The following is a 22,407-nucleotide window of genomic DNA, read 5'->3' on the forward strand; positions in this document are numbered from 1 at the left end:
AGTTTTTAAAGTGGCTAATTGATCAGCTGGTAATTGGGGTAATTTCAAGAATTGCCCAAGGCCCCTGTCAGCAGACTCCTAATTTTTGCTTTTAATCCAATTTCTCTTCCAGTTACGAGGTCCATATAATCAGATCTGGCAGACTCCCTACTGTCCATAGCAGAGGCTTCCCTTACAATTTTGGAGGAATCTCTATTAAGGCAGTGCCTAAAGCACTGTTGCTGCTCTTTCTGAGATTTCCTCTGGCTCTAAAGCTCTTCGGATTTTACAACAATGCTACGTGTTATAGTGTGCACAGGTCCAAACACATTTTTCTGTTTCATCTGCAAGGGCCTTAAATTGACCCTCAAGTTGGCCTGCATGGCAGAAAACAGACTGATTATACTTAAAGGTCTTGGGATGTGATGAGTTGCTAACTAGCAAATAACTCCTGCATCCCTAAGTTAACTTCATTGAGTAAGTCTCTGTGACCTAAACTTACAGTACATTAATAACAATAAGTAATTATTGCTAATAATAATAATAATCACATTTATAGTATCTACGGTGTGCCAAGAACTTTAAAAATATCTCATTTGATCCTCACATCAGCCCTTCATAAAGGTGCTATTATTATCCCCATTTTACAGTTGAGGAAACTGAGGGAAATAGAGGTTAAATGACCTGCCCAAAGTGACAGTTAATAAGTGCCTGAGGCTAGATTTGAACTCGAGTTTTGCTGGCTCAGGACTAAGAGCTTTACTCACTGCACCACCTAGCTACATATAGCTCTCCTATTCACTATTCACCCTAGGCTGACATGCCACACAGAAATTCTTTTTTTCCAAGAACATAATCCTAGGTTATGGAAACCTTTTGGATGCCACTTTTCAAGAAGAAGAAGTAACTCAACCATGTGCCCAGATCCTTAAAGAACCTCACTGTGGAAAGGAACTTTTTATACTACTTCATAAGCTTTTCCTTCAACTTATGAGCTGCTCAGAAAGTACTGTAACAATATTTGGCCTCGATAATGTCTTCAAAAAGAAAACAGAGAAAACCAATGAGAACAGAAAGTGACAAGTAAGTACTCAATCTCTACTCCTGACAAGATTCTGGACAGTGTCCTTTAGTCTACATATTATGCATCATTAATTATGTGACTTTCTTATGAATAGTAATAAGTATATTTGTTCCTTATCATACTGAATATAGTCTAGCCTCCAGAAGATAATCAATCTCATAAAAGTATGATATCATCAGAAGGCCTGGGGACTTGATGGTCAGCAAAGTTAAGCTGATGGAGTCATCAAATTTTAAGACAATTCCAATTAGTCTTGCCAATCATCTAGGAGTGATTATACCCTGTCAGACACATTCACTATCAGAGTGAAAAAGTGAAACATGATTGTATAATGGTCCAGTTTTATCCAATTTCTTTTACACAGCAGTGTTCAAATGTATCATCAAAGAATTTGATGCCTGGTGTTAGACTTTCTTTCCTGTTCCAGAAGAAACTCTTTCAACTAAATAGGCCACATGCTTTACCAAAAAATCTTCCCCAAAGTCAACCAGAAATATCTGCACATATTCAAAAAGTCACATATTAGGCACAGAAGCTGTAAATATTTAGTAAGTAGCCTGGGGAATTGAATAGGGCACTGGACTTGAAAGTCAGAAAGATCTGGGTTCAAACTCCATCCCAAAAACTTACTAGCTATCTGACAATGGGCAAATAATTCAACTACTTGTTCAGGTTCCTCATGTTAAATAAGGAGGTTTGGTCCAATGACCTCCGAGGTCTCATTCCAAATGCAAAACTATGATCCTATCATAATGCAGAAATCATATATTACTGATCAACTGTCAAACCCTATACCTGTCCTTGATGCCATCTTTCCTCCATGACCTCGCTGCATCAATCATCCATTCTCTTTCTGTAAATCTTCAATCTCTTCCTGTCTATTGGCTCTTTGTCCTAATCATTGGTGCAGATTTTAGTCATTTTTTATTTGTACCACTTTATTCAAATGACTTTCCTCAAAGGTCAATCATAGCCTCTTTATCATCAAATCCAATGACTTTTTTCAGTCCTAGAACATATATAACTATAAACTACTTTCATTTTTATCAATCTAATTCAATTCAATATTAAGCATCTACTATGTACAAGGGACTGAATCCTATGCTAGGCACTGGAAATACAACTTTGAAATGCTAGAAACTGGTAGTTTATACTTTTCCCATCTTCTTTATACATTTCACTCACTCCACTTACACCTCTACCTTCACCTATACCATCAACTAAAATTATTGCACTGGCTACATATCCCCTGAACCCACCATCTTGTGGCATTTGACCAACCAGTTGCAAATTTAGTGCCTCAAACTCCAACCTTGCAACCAGCATGAGCTACTAAGCAATGGCCATACAAAGAACCAATGAATCCATATGTTGAAGTGGGTCCAGTGTGAAATAACAACTTCTTTGGGCCTCAGTTTCCTCATCCCTAAAGTGAGGGGATCAAACAACATGTTGTCTAAGGGCCTAGGTAGGTTTAAATCTAGAATTCGATGACATTTGCTCTGATTTTGTATCCTGGCTCTAGCAAATGACGTCTATATGACTGAACACTCTACTTCGTATTCCATTTCCAACAGCTCTTTCGTATTCTTCTCCACCCTACCTCCTCATGCCAAAGTACTTTTCTTGGCAACCTGCTCCATAGTCCAGTTCCTCTGAGACTGGGACTATGCCTTGCTCTTGACTACCATCCAAGATTAAAACTCTATCTCTTAAATATACATATATGTGTGTGTGTGTATACATATACATATATATAGATATAGATATATCTCGATATATCTTATATAGATATATAGATCTATCTTAAACTGTAGCTCCTTACCACCCAATGCTCACAAATCTCCATGACATAAACAACCTTCAAAGACCCTGGTAAACCTTCAACCAAAATCAACTGGAATTCTGAGAACCTGTTTAGCTTTCCTGTATAAGCCCACTGCTAGGACCAGTGAAAAGCAATCCAAAAAGTCTTTCTGGTCACCCTGTACAAGCTATCCTTGATTTAGATGATCTCAATGTTCTTGGAGCCCAAGTTTTGATACCAACCATAGTTTTCTATCACTAGGTTCCATTCTACTGTCCTACACAGATTCAATGACCTATTGCCCTTCCCTTCCTCCCCTCCTTTCTGCATTAACCTCCTAATATAATATGTTCACAATCACAGATGTCCTTGAGCTTGGTTTTTTGGGTTTTGGTGGGGAGGAGGGCAGAGGAGACAAAGAGAGCAAAATGAATTGTACCAAATTCAAGGAACTCCTAATATCCAAGCTCTCACAACAAAAGTTCTTTGTAAAGCCTTCAAATATTTATATGCTGCAGTGGCTATTTTTGAAAAGAATGATCCCAGCTTTGAGTGCAGCTCTAAGGTCAATGGAATGGTTTTGAATGCTTCTGCTTGCTACAGGGAAATGTATTGAGAGAGAAAAAAAGCATCAGTTCAAATTTCCATGAGTAGATCTTTTTTTAAGGTGGGCCATCCAATTTATCCCCCAAAGACTTTTTAATGCCAAGGCAGCAAGGAAAATTGTTAATTAAGTGTTCAATTAATATTTGGTATAGATAGCATACAGTTTTAGATATGTCAAATTTATGGTACAACAGAGTTGCAGTTTTATGTGAGATAATTATGTATAGTACATTAGGGCTTTTGTATAATCTATGTACAATATGTTTATTCCCATTTTATTGGGCTCTGAAAATAGTTTTACTACTAAAAAATACTATAGAGGCTTATCATTATAATAAGCTTTGCTTTTATGAAATTGTGTTGGTCATATCTAGGATTTAATGTTAAGACATTCAACCCCACCCTCCCTCCTACATAACATATGAAAATAGAATCTGCCATCCAGGATTGCATCATAGCAAAAAGTAGAGCTTCTACTCCTGCACAAAAAGCAGACACTTATTATCTTGTTATTTTACATAAAGGTAGCACATTAACCCATAATGTTCTTAATAACACTGGTCAATTAACATTAAGTAACAATGTTCTTATAGTCCACAGAAAGAAACATGATAGCATATTTGAAAGGACACTGGTAACTGTGGGACACAAATACACTGAGCTCTAGCTTAAAATGGAGATCAGACAACGTGGCTGTGAGCTTCCTTTATCCAAACTCGGCTACTAGGATAAGGTTTCTTTATCAGATCCTTTATAGGATCATAAATTTTGAGTTGGAAGAGACCTTAAAGACCAACAAGTCCAACTGCCTCATTTGACAGATTAGGAACAAAGGCCCAGATTCCTGTTACTTTCCTGTGATTCTCACGTTAAGATGATTTGGGGGGGAAAGTCATCAGCAATAAGATCTTATGATATAGCCAATCTTGCACCACTGATGAATATCAGGAACATAGTAAGCCCACTGGTATTATCACTACCATAAGGACACCCAAACCCAAGCCCTAGGCTCCTTATCTACCTGGAATAAAGATAACATAAGGATACTGAGAGGCCCAATATCTCAGGACCAAGATTAATCTGACCTGACCTATGCTTATAGCAATTGTATTTCTATTGGGCTATCTCAATTAACTTCTTGTCACATCCAAAACCTTGAGTTTTGCTTTCCTTTTAAGTTTCTATTTCACCTCCCTTGGTTCCCCAAGTTCCTTTCCAGATGAAGCACACTACTCACTTCATGAATTTCTTCTGGACCCTTGCTTCCCCTTAAGGTACTCAGTACAAGACTGTTCTAGAACTTGCAATGAAGGCACCGTCAGAATTTTTCCATACAGATCTCCTTCAGAGTAGAAAACCTTCTCTGACCCAAGTCATTCTGCACTGTAGATAGTGGTCCTAAGTGGGTCTGTGAATTCCAAGGAATATATTACTGGGGGCCCAGTAGGCCCACTTAATCAGGAATCTGGGTTTGGGATTAGATGCTGAGCTGTTGATATTGCTGATTCAGAGACTCCTGTAGGTAGATCCTGTCACTCACATGGCTACTGATAGAGAAAAATAAAACTTGCCTGCTATATGTGTACATAAATCTCAAAACACATCAGATACTGAATTTGCAGGAAAAAAGTTTTTTTAAATCTACTCTTATCAAAAGAAAACTATCCATTCTAAAAGAAAACATATGATATTAATATAGAATAAATGGAAAACAGCCTTGAAGGGAAGGACATTACACCAGTTGGGAAGATCCTGAAAGGCCTCCTGGAAGATGTGGTATTAGAGCTGAGTCTTAAAGGAAGCAAGAGAATCTGAGGAGGGAGAACATTCTAGGCATGGGATACAGAGCAAAGCAAAGGCAGAGACAAAGGCAGGAGATGGAGCATCATGTGTGACACAAGTAAGTCACTACAGCTAAATGATAACATTTGTATCACACAGGTCAAATTTATTAAGGACTTTCCTCACAACTCGGACGCATGTTATATGCGAACATCATATCCTCATTTCATAGCTAAGGAACCTGAGAAATAAGCTAAATCCCTTTCTCAGGGTCCCACAGCCAATATGTGTTAAAGTGGACTATAAGCCAAGCCTTCTGACTTTACTATGCAATACCATGATTCAGGCATTCAAAATAAGATTCAGGAACTACCAGAGGTCCATGAGGCCTGGTTATAGGTGACAAGGTAATCAACAATACTATTTGGGGGGGGGGGGGTTTGTTTTGTTTTGTTTTTTCATTGGGCAGTGAGGGTTAAGTAACTTGCCCAAGGTCACACGGCTTGTAAGTGTGTCAAGTGTCTGAGGCTGGATTTGAACTCAGGTACTTCTGAATCCAGGGCCGGTGCTCTATCTACTGTGCCACGTAGCTGCCCCCACCAATACTATTAATAATGACAATGTCTGGGGGCAGCTACGTGGCACAGTAGATAGAGCACCGGCCCTGGATTCAGAAGTACCTGAGTTCAAATCCAGCCTCAGACACTTGACACACTTACAAGCCGTGTGACCTTGGGCAAGTTACTTAACCCTCACTGCCCCACAAAATAAATAATTTGATTAATTAAAAAAAACAAATAATGACAATGTCTATGCAATATTCTTTTGTCTGCATTAGTCATGTTGTGAAAGAAGAATCAGAACAAAAAGGAAAATCCTCAAGGGTAAAAACAAAAACAAAAGTAGAAACAGTATGGTTCAATCTGCATTCAGAATCCACAATTCTTTTTTCTGGATGTAGAGAACATTTTCCATCATAAGTCCTTTGAAATTGTCTTGGATCATTTCACTGCTGAGATGAACCAAATTTATTACAGTTGATCATCACACAATGCTACTGTCACTGTGTACAATGTTCTCCTGGTTCTGCTCACTTCACTCAGCATCAGTCCACTTAAGTCTTTCCAGGTTTTTCTGAAATCTGCCTGCTCATTGTTTCTTACAGCACAATAGTATTCCATTACATTCATATACCACAATTTGTTCAGCCATTCCCCAATTGATAGGCATTCCCTCAACTTCCATTTGTTTGCCACCGCAAAGAGATCTTCTATGTAATATTTTATTTTTAAAAAAGCACATTACCAAAATTTTCATCTCATCAAAAGTGGTCAGCTCTTCTATTGACTCTAGTGAACTGTATGTGTAACTAGTAAGTGTCTGGAACTTGCAAGCAGTAGGAGGTGGACCGAGAAGACTTTGTCTCTTTCCCCCTACCTCCTCCCCCAACAACTAAACATTCCTGTATTGCATAAGATAGTACAAATATCACTTTGAGGTATTGGGTAAAAAGCTAGGTCTACCCCCTTGCACAGTTAGCAAAGCAGATACAAAGAGACATCCTGATAGCCAAGCTCGTATCTAGAAACCATTACAGAAGAACTGTGAGAGGATAAAAAATAAAGAGATGGCAAGGTTCAAGTCCTTGTTTACGGCTTAGTTAAAAACAAAAACAGACAAAAGAAAATAACTGGAAAATGCATACAATCTCTTAACTAAGAGCAGAAAATGTAAGTATATCTAGTGCAACACCTTTAAAGGGGGAAGAAGAGTTATAAAAGTGGGGTTTAATTCTGGCACCTAAAGTGGGGAGAGATGGGATGGATTCCAGGCAGAAGGACTGAATCAAACCTTATAAAATCACAGAATTGTAGAGCTGAAAAGGTTTTAGAAAATATTAGTTCATGGGACCATAGTTTTGGAACTCTATGGACCCTCAGAGTTTGTCAAGACCAACTACCTACTTTTACAGATGAATGGGACCATGGTTTTAAAGCTAAATGAGCCTTTAGAGCTCATGAGATCCAGCTGCCTAATTTCACAGATGAACTGGATCCTAAAGTGATTTGCTCATGGTCACCCAGGTATAAGAAGCAAGCAGGGCTAGGATTTGAACACAGGGTCTTCTGACTCCAATCCAATGCTCTTTCTATGACAACTACCTCATTTTACAGGTGAGGAACCTGAGGCACAGAAAGTCATGAAGCTGACAGATCCATGTTTGGAAATCGAATTTCTGACCAGATCAATGCTCTCAGCACTATAAGGCTCCCATTTAACTACTTTCTGACTTAGACTGTCTTTGTTTGCCATCCTTCCTCCCTGCTAGTGTCACTTCCTCCCTAAAATCAGACTCTGAATGAACACCCAAAAAGGGATGTGTTGTTTGAAAATTTATGGGAGTGCCTATCTTTTTCCCAAGTTTTAGGGAATTTAGCTGGGGTTTCTAACATATTGTTACTTAGAAATTAGAGGCTATAGCACCAGTTTTGGACATTAAGCATTTATTAAAGCATATTAAATATTAGTAAAGAGAGCTGCTCCCCCAAAAGTTCAGAGGGGGGAGAGAGAGGAAAGGTTAGTCTGCTCCCTTCAGCGTTTCAAGGCCAAAAGCTCGAACCTGGGAGAGCATAAGTCCTCTGTGGTCCGGAAGAGAAGCGACTGCTTCAAGTTAACTGGCTTAGCAGCATTCAAATCTATTGGTTTACTGGACTTGAGGGTGGTCCAGAGCAGTATACGTCGAGGTCAGAGTCCAGAGAACAGACCCTCTGAGGGGAAGGTTTTCAGGTAGGTGTGGTTTTATTCTCTAACTGTCTCTATTCACAGTCCAAAGTCCAACTACACTTCCTTTGAAATTCTCCTGACTCTGAGCTGGCCTTAAGAAAGGTCAGATAAGGCTCTCTGCATCCCCTAGAACGCCATTATTTTCTCACAGGGACATAACATAAACTGACACATGGCTCTGATACCTTAAAAGAAGACATGATTTCTCATCAATGTCATAATCCTTCCAGATTTAAAAACCTCACTTCTTAGTAGAATTCTTGTGCTAGGATAATGGTCCAAGGATGCACCTGCCTTTTCTAGTTTGGTAGACTAGGCCTGTGTTCTTTTGCATGGTATAATCCAGGAGCAGATCCACAACACAATGCAATCACTGAATTAGGAGTTTACTGGATGATATTAACACACAGGCAATGTTTATACTTGGAAAAATTAAGAAGGCAAACTTGGTGATAGTGCACACAGAAATATAAATAAATATACACACATACCTCTGCCAAAAAATACATAAATGGGATCACATAGAGTCGGACATGACTGAAACAACTCAACAACAAAAAGTCACTTAAAAAGTTATCAAAGCCTCCAAAAATAGAACCAACCAGAGTAAATCATGACCACAATTTTGGCCCTTATAATTTCCAGGAATACTGGAAAGAATGGAAGGGGAAATAAGGTGTTTTCATTAAATGTGCAAATATCTCTTTGAAGCAGTTTTAAAGATATATGCAGATAATCCACAAATCTGTCTTTGGTTGCTAAGGTATAAATTGTTAGAGTAATCTGTAAGTCAAGTATGTCAGTTTATTTTTAAATAAAAAAACAACTAAATTTCTGCTTATGCCAGTGTCTTAAAAAAGTATGCTTGTCTAGTTAATCAAATAAAAAAGTTAAGGAGGAACTGTAAATAAAACTTCATTCTTACATCCAATGACTGTAGCTCTGATATCATGTAATAAAATCTTCTGCTTTGGATGTATCGGGATGCTTAATACTATTTAAAATAGAAAGTAAAATATAATTGATAGTTCTGTAACATAGGTACCCTATAAATACAATGCAAAAAAAAGTTGAAATTTTTGTTTAAAACATTATACAATTATGTCCAAAACCCCAATACCATAAGGGAGATAGGGAAACTGCCTTTTTAAAGTATCCTTGAAACAAATAAATCCTGGGTGGTCAATTATGCTCAGAATTAGGTTTTTAAAGTCTGTATCATTATGCATGGAATTCTTGAGTTACATGCTATATCTACTAAACAACCATTATAAACTGAAACAATACCCAAGGAAACAAAGCTCCTAGAATGTGAATAAAGAGACTTCTATATCCCTTCCCAAGAAACCCCTCAGATTTTATTTAAAAAGAAACAAAGGGCTGTACTCTGCTCCCAAATACCCAATGCTGAAAAGTCCCAGCACAAAAGCCTGAATGTCGATGGCATTGTGATCTATAACAATGACTAACTCCTTATTTTAATGTCCTTTCCTTAAAAAAGAAAACCCCGCACTATTTAGAATCTTATTTAATAAGAAGTGGGTCACTATTAAGCTCTATCTGGGTATTAAGTAACACTGAAAAGTTTATAATCTATTATTTCCCAAACCTTAAATCTCAAGACTTGAGGCCAAAAGGGCATTTATGTTTCTACCCCATTCCTCATTTTTCTCTCTTCTTAAAGGTGTAAGATTTTGCTGATTTTGCTCTTGACAGAAAAGAATTTCCAATGCTACCAGAAATAGATAATTATCTATTTAAGACATGTGCACTAAAAGGAACAAAGTGTTTGTAAAGCTCTGACCCTATAAACATGCTGGTGAACCTGAGCTGTAAAGAATGTCCCCAGTGACCAACTACCTAGTCCTTCCTCTCTAACCTTCCTCATTCACCTTCCAGGCCAAGAGTCATGTACTTTCCAATTATTAACCATTTCAGTCCACTTCTATTTTAAGTCTGCTCATAAACTGACCCAAAGAAAAAGAGCCTTGGAATCCAGGATCAGACAAATTAGGAACAGTAAGCAAAGGAAGTGAAGATGGACTCTGATCTGAAGTGGATAGCAGAAGGACAATGGAAAGGTTAATATTTTGGCCTCACAGCACATTAATCCTATTTACTTTACCAGAAAGTGTGAACTTTGTGCTATGAACATCAGTATTCAGCCTCTAGATAATGGAGAGATAATTTCTGAAGTAGAGGGACCACAATCTAAAAAACTGAAACAAAAGAAATGTGCCCAGCATAAGATGAATTCCTGAATAGTTGAATTCTTTTTCAAGGTAACACAATTAATAATTTTTAATCATCTGCTTCAAAGCCTGCTTAATATGTCGACTAATCAACGAGAGACCTTTTGTTAAGAATCACAACCATATCAAGGGTATCCACCCACTAACTGGGGATCAAATTACTCTAGACTTACTCAGAGGCAAACAAAACAGCTTGTGCACCTTCTCAACCCCACCCCACACACACTACCAACTTCCAATTATATAATGCTTTATATGGTTCACAAAACGCTTTCTTCATATAGCGCACACACCTTCCTCCCATCTCTAAAATCTACACCATTACAGACTATGCATGTATATATGTTTGTTATTTAATGTGTAGAGAGTTTGAGAGTGGAATCTAATTTTAAGAGATGCGTAATCAATTTGGGGAGAAAAAATGAATTAAAATCATTCAAACATGAAAAGTAATACCATCAACACATTTCAAAATTTAGGATAGGGCTCTCATTCATTTATCTTCTCAATTAGTTTTAGAAAAAATTATATACCTGCTTCATAGAAACACATGGACCGTGAATATTTGCAAGCCCTTTATAAGGTAATTTTACATTTTAAGTTATTAGAGGTTCTATTTTATTTGAGCTATTAACACATCATTACATTTTCCTCAGACTTGCTGGGTCACTACAACTAACTCTGCAAAGTACCCCAGATTAAAAGAAAATGCTGAGGCAGCTAGGTGGCACAGTGGCTAGAGCACCGGCCTTGGATTCAGGAGTACCTGAGTTCAAATCCAGCCTCAGACACTTAACACTTATTAGCTGTGTGACACTGGGCAAGTCACTTAACCCCAATTGCCTCACTAAAAAAAAAAAAAGAAAAAAAAAAAAGAAAATGCTTACCATGGGTGAGTTCAAGTAACCAGCTATCTACTCAAAATCTAAAAAAGACGCCTATTAATATATAATCTAACCAAGCACAAAATACTCTGAACAACTCCATCATAATAGCAAAAGATTCCATAATTGTTCAGAGTAACAAAGTTCAACTTCATAAAAAGTCTATCAACTCAGGCACAATTTTAAATTTTCTAATGAAAACAACTCCTGCGATCTTTACCCATGATTAGGGCGGCTAGGTGGTGCAGTGGATAGAGTGTGGGGCCTGGAGTCAGGAAGACCGGGGTTAAAATCTAGCCTCAGATATTGCATAGCTGTGTGACCCTGGGCAAATTACTTAATCCTGTTTGCCTCAGTTTACTCATCTGTAAAACAAGCTGGAGACAGAAAAGGCAAACTTCTCTAGTATCTTTGCCAAGAAAATCCCAACCAAATGGGGTCATAGAGAGTCGGACACAACAACAGCCCCCATTATTATAGTCTCTTCTGAATTTTCCAGTCACTTAACACTACTGTCCTCAAAAAAGGAAAAAGAAAATATCGCAAGAAAAATAAAAGGAAAAAGGCAGTCAATTTGTTTATCTTTGCTGGGTATCATCCTCTGGCAACAAATGTTCTTATAAGGTACATGGAATAATGAGTATTGAAAGTCAAACAATACTTGAAATGCTCTAAATAGCAAGGGAAGGTAATTAAAATATAAAGGAGAGTAGTCCTCACAAATACATCCCAATATCATTAATATGTAATGGGCCTGCACTGGGTACTAAAGAAATAATTTGTATAAACTCACAATGTGTCCTAAGGAAGAGGAAAAATAATCATTTCACTTTCCCATTCTCTTTCCAGTTACTAAAATAATGATCAAAGATCAAAATAATACAGACTTGCAAGCATGCACGCGCGCACGCACACACACACACACACACACACACACACACAGTCACTCCCTTCAGAAACTCAAGGAAAGACACAATATTTCTATTAAACAAACATTTAGAAAATACCTACTATGTGCAAACTAGCAATGCTAATATTTCTTCATTATTTTAGGATTGACAATTTATGAAAATCATAGAAATGAGCTATTTGAAGAAATGCACCAACATAAGCAATAAATTCAAGTTTGTATTCTATTCACCCAACGCCACAAAATTACTATTGAACATAGTTTTCCTTCCCTCCTCCAGTCTCTAATTCTATAGTATTTATTATATACAAATTCTAATGCTGAAAATCAAAAGAATGTAAAATTTCAGCCAGTCAATAAACATTCATTAAGTGCCTACTGTGTGTCAGGCACTGTGCTAAGAATTTTTTTAAAGTGGTATTGTAAATGAAGAGAAACACAGAGGATAAGAACAGGCTTATGACATAACCAATGAAGAATTATGTACCAAGTATCAAAAGATTCCAAAAAGCCAAACAGCCTGGAAGGGAAGTAGTTCATCACTTAGAGAAAATAAGGGGTAACAAGAGAATAGCAGGGTACTCCACTGGTAAGGTACCACTGATACCTATGAAAACTCAAGAAGCCTCAAGGAGGGTGGTCAGCAGCTTGGGATGACCACATACAGAGAATTTATGAGAGGACAAAAGTACACAAGATCACAAGGCAGTGATAGGCTGGGGTCTTCTGTATGGCTGGAGAAAGTAAGCCATTAAGGGATCAAAGTAAATCACGTCACCTAGTATTTATAAATACTTCTCTCTGTTTTGCTCAAAAAGACTCAAAAGATACAGTAAAATGAATGTTACTTCTTAATTTTGGAGGTAAATCAGACCATGACACCTGAATCATCTGACTCAACAAGTCAGTGGACACCTTGTTGTTATGTTATCAAAAAGACAACATATGTAAAGAACTTCACAAGTTTTAAATTACTAGACAAATGGTAGCTATTCCTTTTTTTTTTTTTAAGTGAGGCAATTGTGTGACTAGCCCAGGGTCACACAGCTAGTAAGTGTCAAGGGTCTGAGGCCGGATTTGAACTCAGGTCCTCCTGAATCCAGGGCCAGTGCTCTATCCACTGCGCCACCTAGCTGCTCCAAATGGTAGCTATTCTTAACAATCGAAGAAGAACTTCTTGACTTCCATATGTATATGCTAGGCATTATGTTCCAAATTCTTGAAATCATCCACCTTAGCCCCCACTTCTGCTATATCAATATAATAAAAGGATAGGATGAAAAGGGAAATAAAATTCCAAACAATATTAATGAACATAAACATACCATCAATTCAGCATCTTTTCTCTGTCACAGCTTACCCTCCATTATAGAATAGACTCTTTTGTAATGTCATCACTGAACATCCATGACTTTTCCTTAATAATAATCATCATCATTATGGACCCACCAATCACTATCTAGCCATGAATTCATCTAAGCCCATTTCCATGGTTCATCCTGCTCTGCTAAATGGGTTGATTCTGTTTTATATTACTGGCAGCTTTCATGATTGTATATTCTTTCATCATTTATCACAGGATCAAAAGTCCAAGAGTGGAAAGGACTTTAGAGGTCATCACACCCAACTCCCTTATTGCATGTATTAAAAAACTGAGGCCCAGACTGGGTAAGTGACTTGTCCAGAGTTCCTATAGCTTGGACATGGGGCTTAATGTGGGATTTTTAAACTTTTTTTTTTAATTTGTGGAATAAAACAAGCATTTCCATAACATAATAAAAAGATGATTGTACATGTAACTGCAAATCTCTAGTGTACAACTTGCTATTCCTTTTAAATATCTAATAAATTTAACATGTAAATTCCTTTTATCTTTCTCCCCCCGCCCCAGATGGCTACCATTAGACACAAACAGATATGTGTATGTAAAAATATTGTATTTATACTTCTTTTTATCACTTCTTTCTTTGGATGCAGATAGCATCTTTCTTCAATGTCCTTTATAGTTAATGTGGATATTTATAATGGTCAAAATGACTTATTCACTCAAAGTCATTCTTAAAACAATATTGTTTTGATTTCTTCATTGGAAAACTGTCTGTTCATATCCTTTGACCATTTATCAATTGGGGAATGACTCATATTCTTTTTGGAATTTGAAACCTGGTTCTCCTGAGTCTAAGTTCAGTGCCCTATAAACTTACTCCAGGTTATCTCATCATCCCTCCTGGTCTTTTTCTTCCTCAAATGAAGTGTTGTGAATTTCTTAATCCAGCCTCATCGTGGATTATTGTGGCTGCCTTTCTTTGGAATTTTTCAGAGCTTTTATATTCTTCAAACTGACACTTACTATCTTTGAAAAAGAGTTTGAGAGCTTCATGATCCTTTTTCTAGGTTGTTTCTGTTTTCAACAAGGATTGCTGTTTAAAGGATACAAAGGAATGGTTAAAAGATGATTTTTCTCCCTAGTAAGTTTATGTTTTCTCCTCCACTGTAGTGTTCTGATGCCTCAAAAATGATCATGCCAGCAGAAAGTATGGTCATTGGAAGTGATTTGAGTAGGGGGTTCAAGGACAAGTCTGGCTAAGTCTAGAAAAGTTCCCACTGGGACCAAACTTTTTCAGTCACAGTCACTTACCTAAAGAAACCACCTGGTTTCAGGTAGCAAAGGCAGCTAGGGGGCCTAAGACAATAGACAACTGGGTCTCTAGTCAAAGAAGAACCAAGTTCAAATCTGTCTTCAGTCACTTATTAGCTGTATGACCTTAGGCAAGTTTGTCTCAGTTTCCCCAGCTGTAAAAGTGAGTTAATAATAGGATCTACCTCCCGGGATTGCTGTGGAAAGGAAATGAGTTAATAGTCATAAAGTAATTAACACAGTGGCCAATAGCAAGTGCTTAAGAAATGTTTGTTTCCTTCCTTCCTACCAGATGTGAAAGGGTTTCAGCTTCCTTGGTGGCAGGTGTAACTATACCAATTAAATGATGCATTTTTGAAGTAATACTGAACATACTGAACTACAATTCTGTTTAAATATGCAATTAAATAATCTTACTCTCTCAAAAATTCCAAAGGACACTTTTTAAAAACTGGCTAAAACATCTTCTTTGATAAACACACACCTTAAACTATCCAATCCAATTTAATCCTATCCAACTATCATTTATTAAGCGGGTACAAAGCATAAAAAGATAATTTTAAATGGGCTTTTCCCTCAAGAGCTTATTTCTACTGGTGGGATACAACATATGAATACAAAGATAGACAGGCTCATCTAAAGAGGAGCAGATTAACAATTTAATGAAATCAGGAAATGCTTCTTGTAAGAGGGGGTAGCACATAACAGAGCCTTGAAGGAAGTTAGGGATTCCAAGGGGGAGTACATTACATTACAGGTAGACGGAATAAGCCTTGCAAATTCTGGAGGCAGGAGACAGAATGCCAAATTCAAAGAGCAGAAAGTGACTACTGTCAATAAAATCCAAAATGATCGCTGTTACTCTATTTTTAAGATCCTTTGCGAGTTACTTTAAGATCGCATCGTTTTAAATTCAAAAGTAAGGTTCTATTCTTTCTAAAATAAACAGAAACAACAGACACTATACTAAGTAGTTACTACTGAAGTGTCTTTCCATGATTTAGACAATCTTATGGTTGAAAAGAGCTTCCTTCAAGATTATCAAGCCAAACCCTTCATTTAACAGATGAGGACACTAAAACCCAGAAAAGAAGAGTGATTTATTCAAAGTGGTAGTTACTAACACAGCCAGAACTGGAAACCAAACCTTTAGACTTCCAGGCTGGTAGTAACTAGTTTTACCACTTCATACTGACTACATAACCAGAGTAACTTACTCTCCCAAATACCCTTCATGCCCCAGACAAAACTAGAACTATCTGCTGAGCGTCCATTATTTCCCCCCTACAGCGGTATGCTATGGAAGAAAAGTAAACAGTTGGGGGAAAAAAGCAACCACTATCCCTGAGCTCAACATATTAACCAAAAACCAAACAAAAAAAACCTAGAAAGAAAATAAATCCAACAAACATTTACTAAGCGCTACAATGTGAGAACTATGCAGGCAGTAGAATTATGGCAAAAACAAAAAAAGTTTCGCCCTCAAGGAGTTTATAGTCTACTAGGAAAATACATCATGGATATAAGTATAATAAAGAGTACAATATGGAGAGGAAGAAGAACTCTTCATGGGGACGATAGGTCCACACCTGAGTCTTGGGAAAAAAAAGACAAAAGACCCTGAGAGGTCAAAATGAGGAAAGATTATATTCCATTGATGGGTGACAGCTGATAGAACTGTATGAAGGCAGGAGATATGAGTCCTGAATTCAGAGAATTCTAATTTTATTTTGGCTAGAATGTAGTGAACAGAACTGAAATTAGTCCAGAAAGGGAAGTAAAAAATAATCCAGAGAGGGCCTCAAACTTTAGGCTGAGGAATTTGTATTTTATCCTTCGGCAATGGGGAGTCACTGAGTTCTTGAGCAAGGGAGTAATATGGCCAAAGCTTACTGGAGAGAGGAAAGCCTAGCATTGGGGAATTAGAAGGCAGTCAAAACAGAAGGTGATAAGGCCTGAACTAGGCAGCAAAGTGAGTGGAGAAGAGATGAATGGAAAAGATGTTATGAATATAGAATCAATAATCTTTGGCAACTGATTAGAGATAGTTATATAGGGAGAGGAAAGACAAATTATGAAGCTGGATGATTGGGAAGATAGTGATATCCTTAACACAAAGAGGGAAATTTGGAAATTGCCCTAGCATGGTACCTGCCCCATATTATATACCTAACTTGAATTGTGTAAATATGACAAAAATGTAAAACAAAGTTGTCATAAAAGTGATTATCCTGACATTTGTAATTTTAGAATCTAAATGATGGCATTGTTATTGTTGTTTTTTTATTTTTCTGATGATTATTCTAAACTAATAAAAGATTCCTAGAATAGGCTACAGGTTATCACAGTTATGGTAGTCGTGAAATACTTATTCAACTGATAAAATAAAATTTTAGATCCCTCCTCTTTCAAAAATAGTAGATAAAAATTATAGGCAAGATGTTGTAATTAAACTTTACTTATTTGTATTTAAGCCAAAATTATACAAATGCACACACAATTTTACCTAGATCAAAAGGGCATAAATAAAAGTCTGATTTTGTTTTTTTTTAATCAGACTAAATCTAACTTGAGAATATCCTCTTGAAAACAGGAAGATTTGCATCACTTTAGATCAAAAAAGGATTTTAAAGCAAGCTTTAAGTCTTGACATTTCCTCATTAAAAATCCTAAAGCTTAATGAGGCACAACAGATTTAAGAATTTTAATGAAAAAAAAAAAGAAAATTAAGGGCAGTGCAGATGTAGTGAACTATCAATAGAAATATGTTCCATAAGATGTTCAAGCTGTATACTTCCAAAATAAGAAGTTTTAAACAGTTTTAAAAGAGGGTTTCCTCTTTAATCCCACTCCAAACTTCCTTAGAGGAAAACAATTGGGTTTCAGGAAAGGAAAGACAGTTAACTTCTAGACTTACAATTGATTTAGTCTTCTTTTAAAACAATTTACTCTTTCAAAAATTAGCTCTAAACATTCAAGATATTTCTATTGTTTTTTAATTAATCCCAGTCTATTCAGTCTCTACTACATGTAAAGATCATATGTGCCAAAGAAATTCATGAGCAGGTATATCCATTATTCCAAAGGGGGGGAAAAGTATTTATGCTTATTCATACAAGTTAACTTTCCTTCCCTCTGTATGCATGTATATTATACAAATCAATTAAAAGTAAGTACCACTACATATGTTTCATATTTAAGGTTTACCAGCTTATTATAGTCTAGATTTGCTCATCCTGACTCATTCTCCTTTTCTAGGACTGTTTCATGGAACTGACATAACTACAAAGTATGCTGATAATAAAAAAGAAAAATACTATTTTTCAAAATTAAGAAAATATCCTTAGATTATACACTTAGGTTTCCAAAGAGATCACATAAACTACAACATAAGGACACAGAGAAAAACAAAGGAATAACAGAAAGGAGTTTCAATTAACATCTTACAAAAGCTTACTTTGCCTCCTAACCCAATTCAAGCATATTTAAATTAAACAACAGAACTGAGCAATTAAAACTAAGAGAAGAATTAGAAAAGAAAAAGAGGTTCCTAACAGTTATTGGGTCTGCCTTAAATGCATAGAGTAATGGATTTTTGGAGGGTTGAGGGTAATCACAAACTTGTTTAGAATTCAAAAGTTCCAAGTTAAAATAAAAATGAAAGCCACATATTTTAAATGAAGCTAGCAAATTCTTCCTTTAACCTGTGAAAAATGAAGTTCAAAGCTACATGTACCCTAAGTGGGCAATGATGTTATATATGAAAAAGGGTATGGTGAAATCAAATATCACAAAATACAAGTCATTTAAAACAATCCATACAAAACACTAATAAGAATGATTAAGGATCTCAAATGCTTAGGAAAAGGTTAAAAAATAAAACACAGTTTAGGTGACATCCAATATTTAACTATAATTAACACGTAGGCACTCTATTTTCTTTGAAATGCATCCTTAGGCCTGCCCCAATAAAACAACAATTTTAGCAGCAGTTGCCTGATTTATGTGTTAAGGCCATCCTTACCTTCCAGAGAGTGCTGTTGTTTCCATGTATAAAATAGAACATTAGCACAAAGCCATTTCTAATCTCAGATGTACAATACCCATGGTACACCGGATCCTAAAACTTTTGTTGCATAAACTGAACACACTGCCATTTCCTAATGACCTTTCAAATAACTCAATGTTAACTGCCTGACTTAAACTACTCATGAGTTACAAAATTGTCAAGTTACAGAAAAAGGTTATGTGTGGTTTTACATGACAGATCACAAATGACAATTTCAGAAGACAAGAAACCTGAAACTTTCAGCAACTGAATATACTTTGAAGAAAAGTTTTAAGTGAATCCTTTACTTACATGCAGTGCTTACTACATGCCATATTTTTTTTTAATTGACGTCAGGGGGAAATGAACTATGGACTTTAAAACTAGTTTCATGATTCAGACTTACAAAGCTAATTTGTTCTAAACAGAAATTCCAGTTTTGAAGTTTACTAACAAAAAAACTCACTCCAAACAAGATATCTTAGGTTGTTTTTTTTTCTTAAAGAGGAAATTAGATTTCCCCAACCATAACTCACTTAGCAATACCCCAGATTGTGAATTATCAACAAACAAATCAGTATGACCAGTTTCCTGCCCTAACTTCACACTTAGTTTTAAATTAAAACTGATTTAAGATAAAAAGCTAGTTGGAAGTAGCTGCTTGCTACAGGAATTCATACTGGAAAGATTTATTAAATGGTCTTTATATAGATGAAAAGAAGTGTAGACTGATGTCTAAATACATAGAGAGCTTAAAACAAAACTTCACTGTAAAAAAAAAATAATGCCAATGATCTGAAACATAAGGTATTTGGGAAAGTTTGTTTGTTTCTCCATCGCCAAAACTGGCTTCTTTTCTTCTCCAAGAATAAATCTCTGGACAAATCCCATTTTTAAAAAGGTGAAATAATTAAGTTTTATTAAAAGAAAGAGTAAGGTGCTGAAGCTTTTATGTTGTGAGGAGCCGCTCTTAATAGCTTAATGACAGGGACAAATGGTCCCCCCCCCCCCAATTCCCCAGATGAAAAGAAATCCCAGCCTGAATTTACAAAGAACAGAAATTTGGAACTGATGTATTTTGACCTAGTCTAAATAAAAACTACCCCTTTATCCCCTACCCGGTATTGGGGAACCTGGGGAGGTGGGAAGACTCCAGTAGGCTGGGAAAAGGAGGGCTGGAGAGGAAGAACAAAAGGAAAGACCAAAGAGAAAAGAAAGGGAAGGAGGGGTCTTATCAAGAACTAGAAGCATGTGAAATGCACTAAGAGAAACGGGTTAGAGGACTGGAGGAAGAAAAGAAAGAGGCAGGCAGCGGGACTGAGTGACCCTAGGCTAGCCTGCACCATGGACAGAGACTCCGCAAAAGACTAGCCCAGCCCACACCCCTCTAGAGGGCGGCTGCAGCTACAGCCAGCAACACTCCTGCCCGGGAGAAATAAAGAAGGGGTGGGAGGATGCCCCGACTACTCCTTATCGTGCTCCCCAGAACCACCACCACCACCCCCAGCAAGCCTGGTATCTCCGGAGGAGCCAGCTCCTCTATGCACTTTAGGGCAGGAAATGCCCCAACCCTTAAAGACCATTAAGAGGTGAAGACCCGCACCATCTGTCCTAGCACAGCCAACCTTCAGCGCTCTTCCCCACCCTCAATACACCTTGGGGGATCCCACCCAGTTCCGACTTTCCCTTTGTGCAACTGAAGCCCGTTTTCTGTCCACTTCCCTGGGAGAAGCCTCTCCCTTCGCTCAGGACAAATACATCTAGCCTCTTAACCCGGGTTCGGGACACTGCTCCTTGGGACCCGGGTGGGGGGTTGGGAAAGTCTCTTTCTCAGCCTCCCGGCTAAGCTTCTAGAGGACCCAGCGCCGGAGAGTCGAGCTCCTGCCCCCAGGGAGGCGGCAGAAGCACGCTATCTACTCCCAGGATGGGATTAGAGGGGCCGTGGGGAGGGGCGGGCTGAGCAGCTCAGTCTTACGGGACCAGGCAAGCCCAGCTCGACCAGGAGACAGAAGAACCACAAGCGGGGTGGTCCGAAGACAGGAGAGAAGTTAAGCAGCCCAAACCACAAAGCAAGAAAGGGAGCCTGGGAGGGGACGGGGGGGGGAAAGAGCAGGTGTTTACTGACTCAGAGAATACCCAACAGAAAGCAGTGTATCTTCTGGGTCTCTTTCCCCGGACCGAGTGTAGAGGAACGTGGGGAGGATTCGAGGGGGAGACCAAAATGAATAAAATTTAGAGGGAGAAGGTCGGGGAAGGAGGGCACATGTAAAAGGACAGGTCAGCGCAGTCTTCCCAAGCAAAGATGTGCGGGAAGGGGGTGACAGGAGCAAATAAAGGTATGAGAAGTGAGACGGGCGACTGTGGATTGGAAACGGGACCTATCCCTTCCCAGACTGGGCAAGGGTTTGTGAGATGAAGGTGGACACGGGTGCGAGTTTGTTTTTTGTTTTGTTTTGTTTTCCTAGGGAAAGGTGGACAAGAGAAATTGTCCAAGTAAGTAAAAAGAGTACAGGAAACAACTCTGCGGGGATAAATCAAGCTCAAGGAGGGTGGAGGCTGCTCTGGGCACAGGGATGGTTGTGGGTCAGATTAGAGGCAAGTACCGCTTTGCTTCTGCATCCCAGACACAGAGAGCAAAGATGGGGGGGGGGGCGCTCAGAAGGGAAGCTGGGGAATCCCGACCACAAACTACCCACCTCATTTCAGAGTACAAGACAAAACACAAATGGAGCAAAGTAGAAGAGGGCTAGAAAGCGGAAAATTGCAAATGCATGGAAATTCCCCAACTACCCCTAGCGCTTTTTTTCCTAAAGATCCCCTAGTCCCTAGAGGGGCGCCCTGGTGACCCGCTTCAATCCTCCCCCCCCCCCTCAGGGCACTGCCAGAACAGCGGCTGCAAACAACCTGCTCTGCCCACAACCCCCTGCCCCTGCTCCTCCTCCTCCTTTTCCCTGGCCCGCACTCACAGCTTCCCCCTTCCTACAGCAGCGGTGCAGCAACCTCTGTCCCTCCCACCCCTTCCCGGGTGCATCGCCCTGCACCGGAGCAGCAGTGCGGGGGAACAAAGGGACCCAGAGCCTCCACCCGCCCACACCCCACCCTCCTTCCGTCCCCATCCCCTAGTCCGTCCCAGGGCCAGCCGGCCTGTACCCCCCAGGCGCCCTTTACCTGGTGCAGGGCCGCCAGCAGCGCTAGCAGCGGCAGCAGGGTCCACGGCGCTCCCGCTATCCGGCACATGGAGGCGAAGAGGGGCCGAGGAGGAGCCGGAGGCGGCGGCGGCAGGAGGAGCAGCAGCAGCAGCAGCAACGGAGAGAGAGACGACTCCAGGCAGTTTTCCACACACACATACACACACACACACACACACGCAACCCTCCCCCCCTTTCCCTTCCCCACCCCCACCCCCCCCTTTCTCTTTCTCAACCTCTCCTCCCCGCCAATGGAGAGAGAGAGATGATGACAAATAGCGGAGCGAAGAGTCCGCGGGACTCGCACCAGGAGTAATAAAACAGACCGAGAGATCAAGGGGATGGATGCAGGGAGGAGGGTCTGCGTGTACCCGTGTCTCTCTGTGTGTATAGGCAGCGGCAGCGGCGGCAGCAGCAGGAGCCGAACAGCGGAGCCGGTTCCTCT

At 38.9% G+C, this 22,407-nt stretch overlaps 1 protein-coding gene across 1 annotated transcript in view; it reads right to left on the minus strand.

Annotated features, from left to right (window-relative positions):
- The window catches only part of CDH2 (cadherin 2), a 264,972-nt gene extending 242,822 nt beyond the window's left edge, over positions 1-22,150 (minus strand). The window contains 1 exon segment of the mRNA XM_043993604.1: positions 21,943-22,150. Coding sequence (XP_043849539.1) covers positions 21,943-22,011 — 69 coding nt within the window. The 5' untranslated portion in view covers positions 22,012-22,150.
- Between the last annotated feature and the right edge of the window lie 257 nt (positions 22,151-22,407).

Source organism: Dromiciops gliroides, chromosome 1 (genome assembly GCF_019393635.1).
Source record: "Dromiciops gliroides isolate mDroGli1 chromosome 1, mDroGli1.pri, whole genome shotgun sequence".
Taxonomy (NCBI): domain Eukaryota; kingdom Metazoa; phylum Chordata; class Mammalia; order Microbiotheria; family Microbiotheriidae; genus Dromiciops; species Dromiciops gliroides.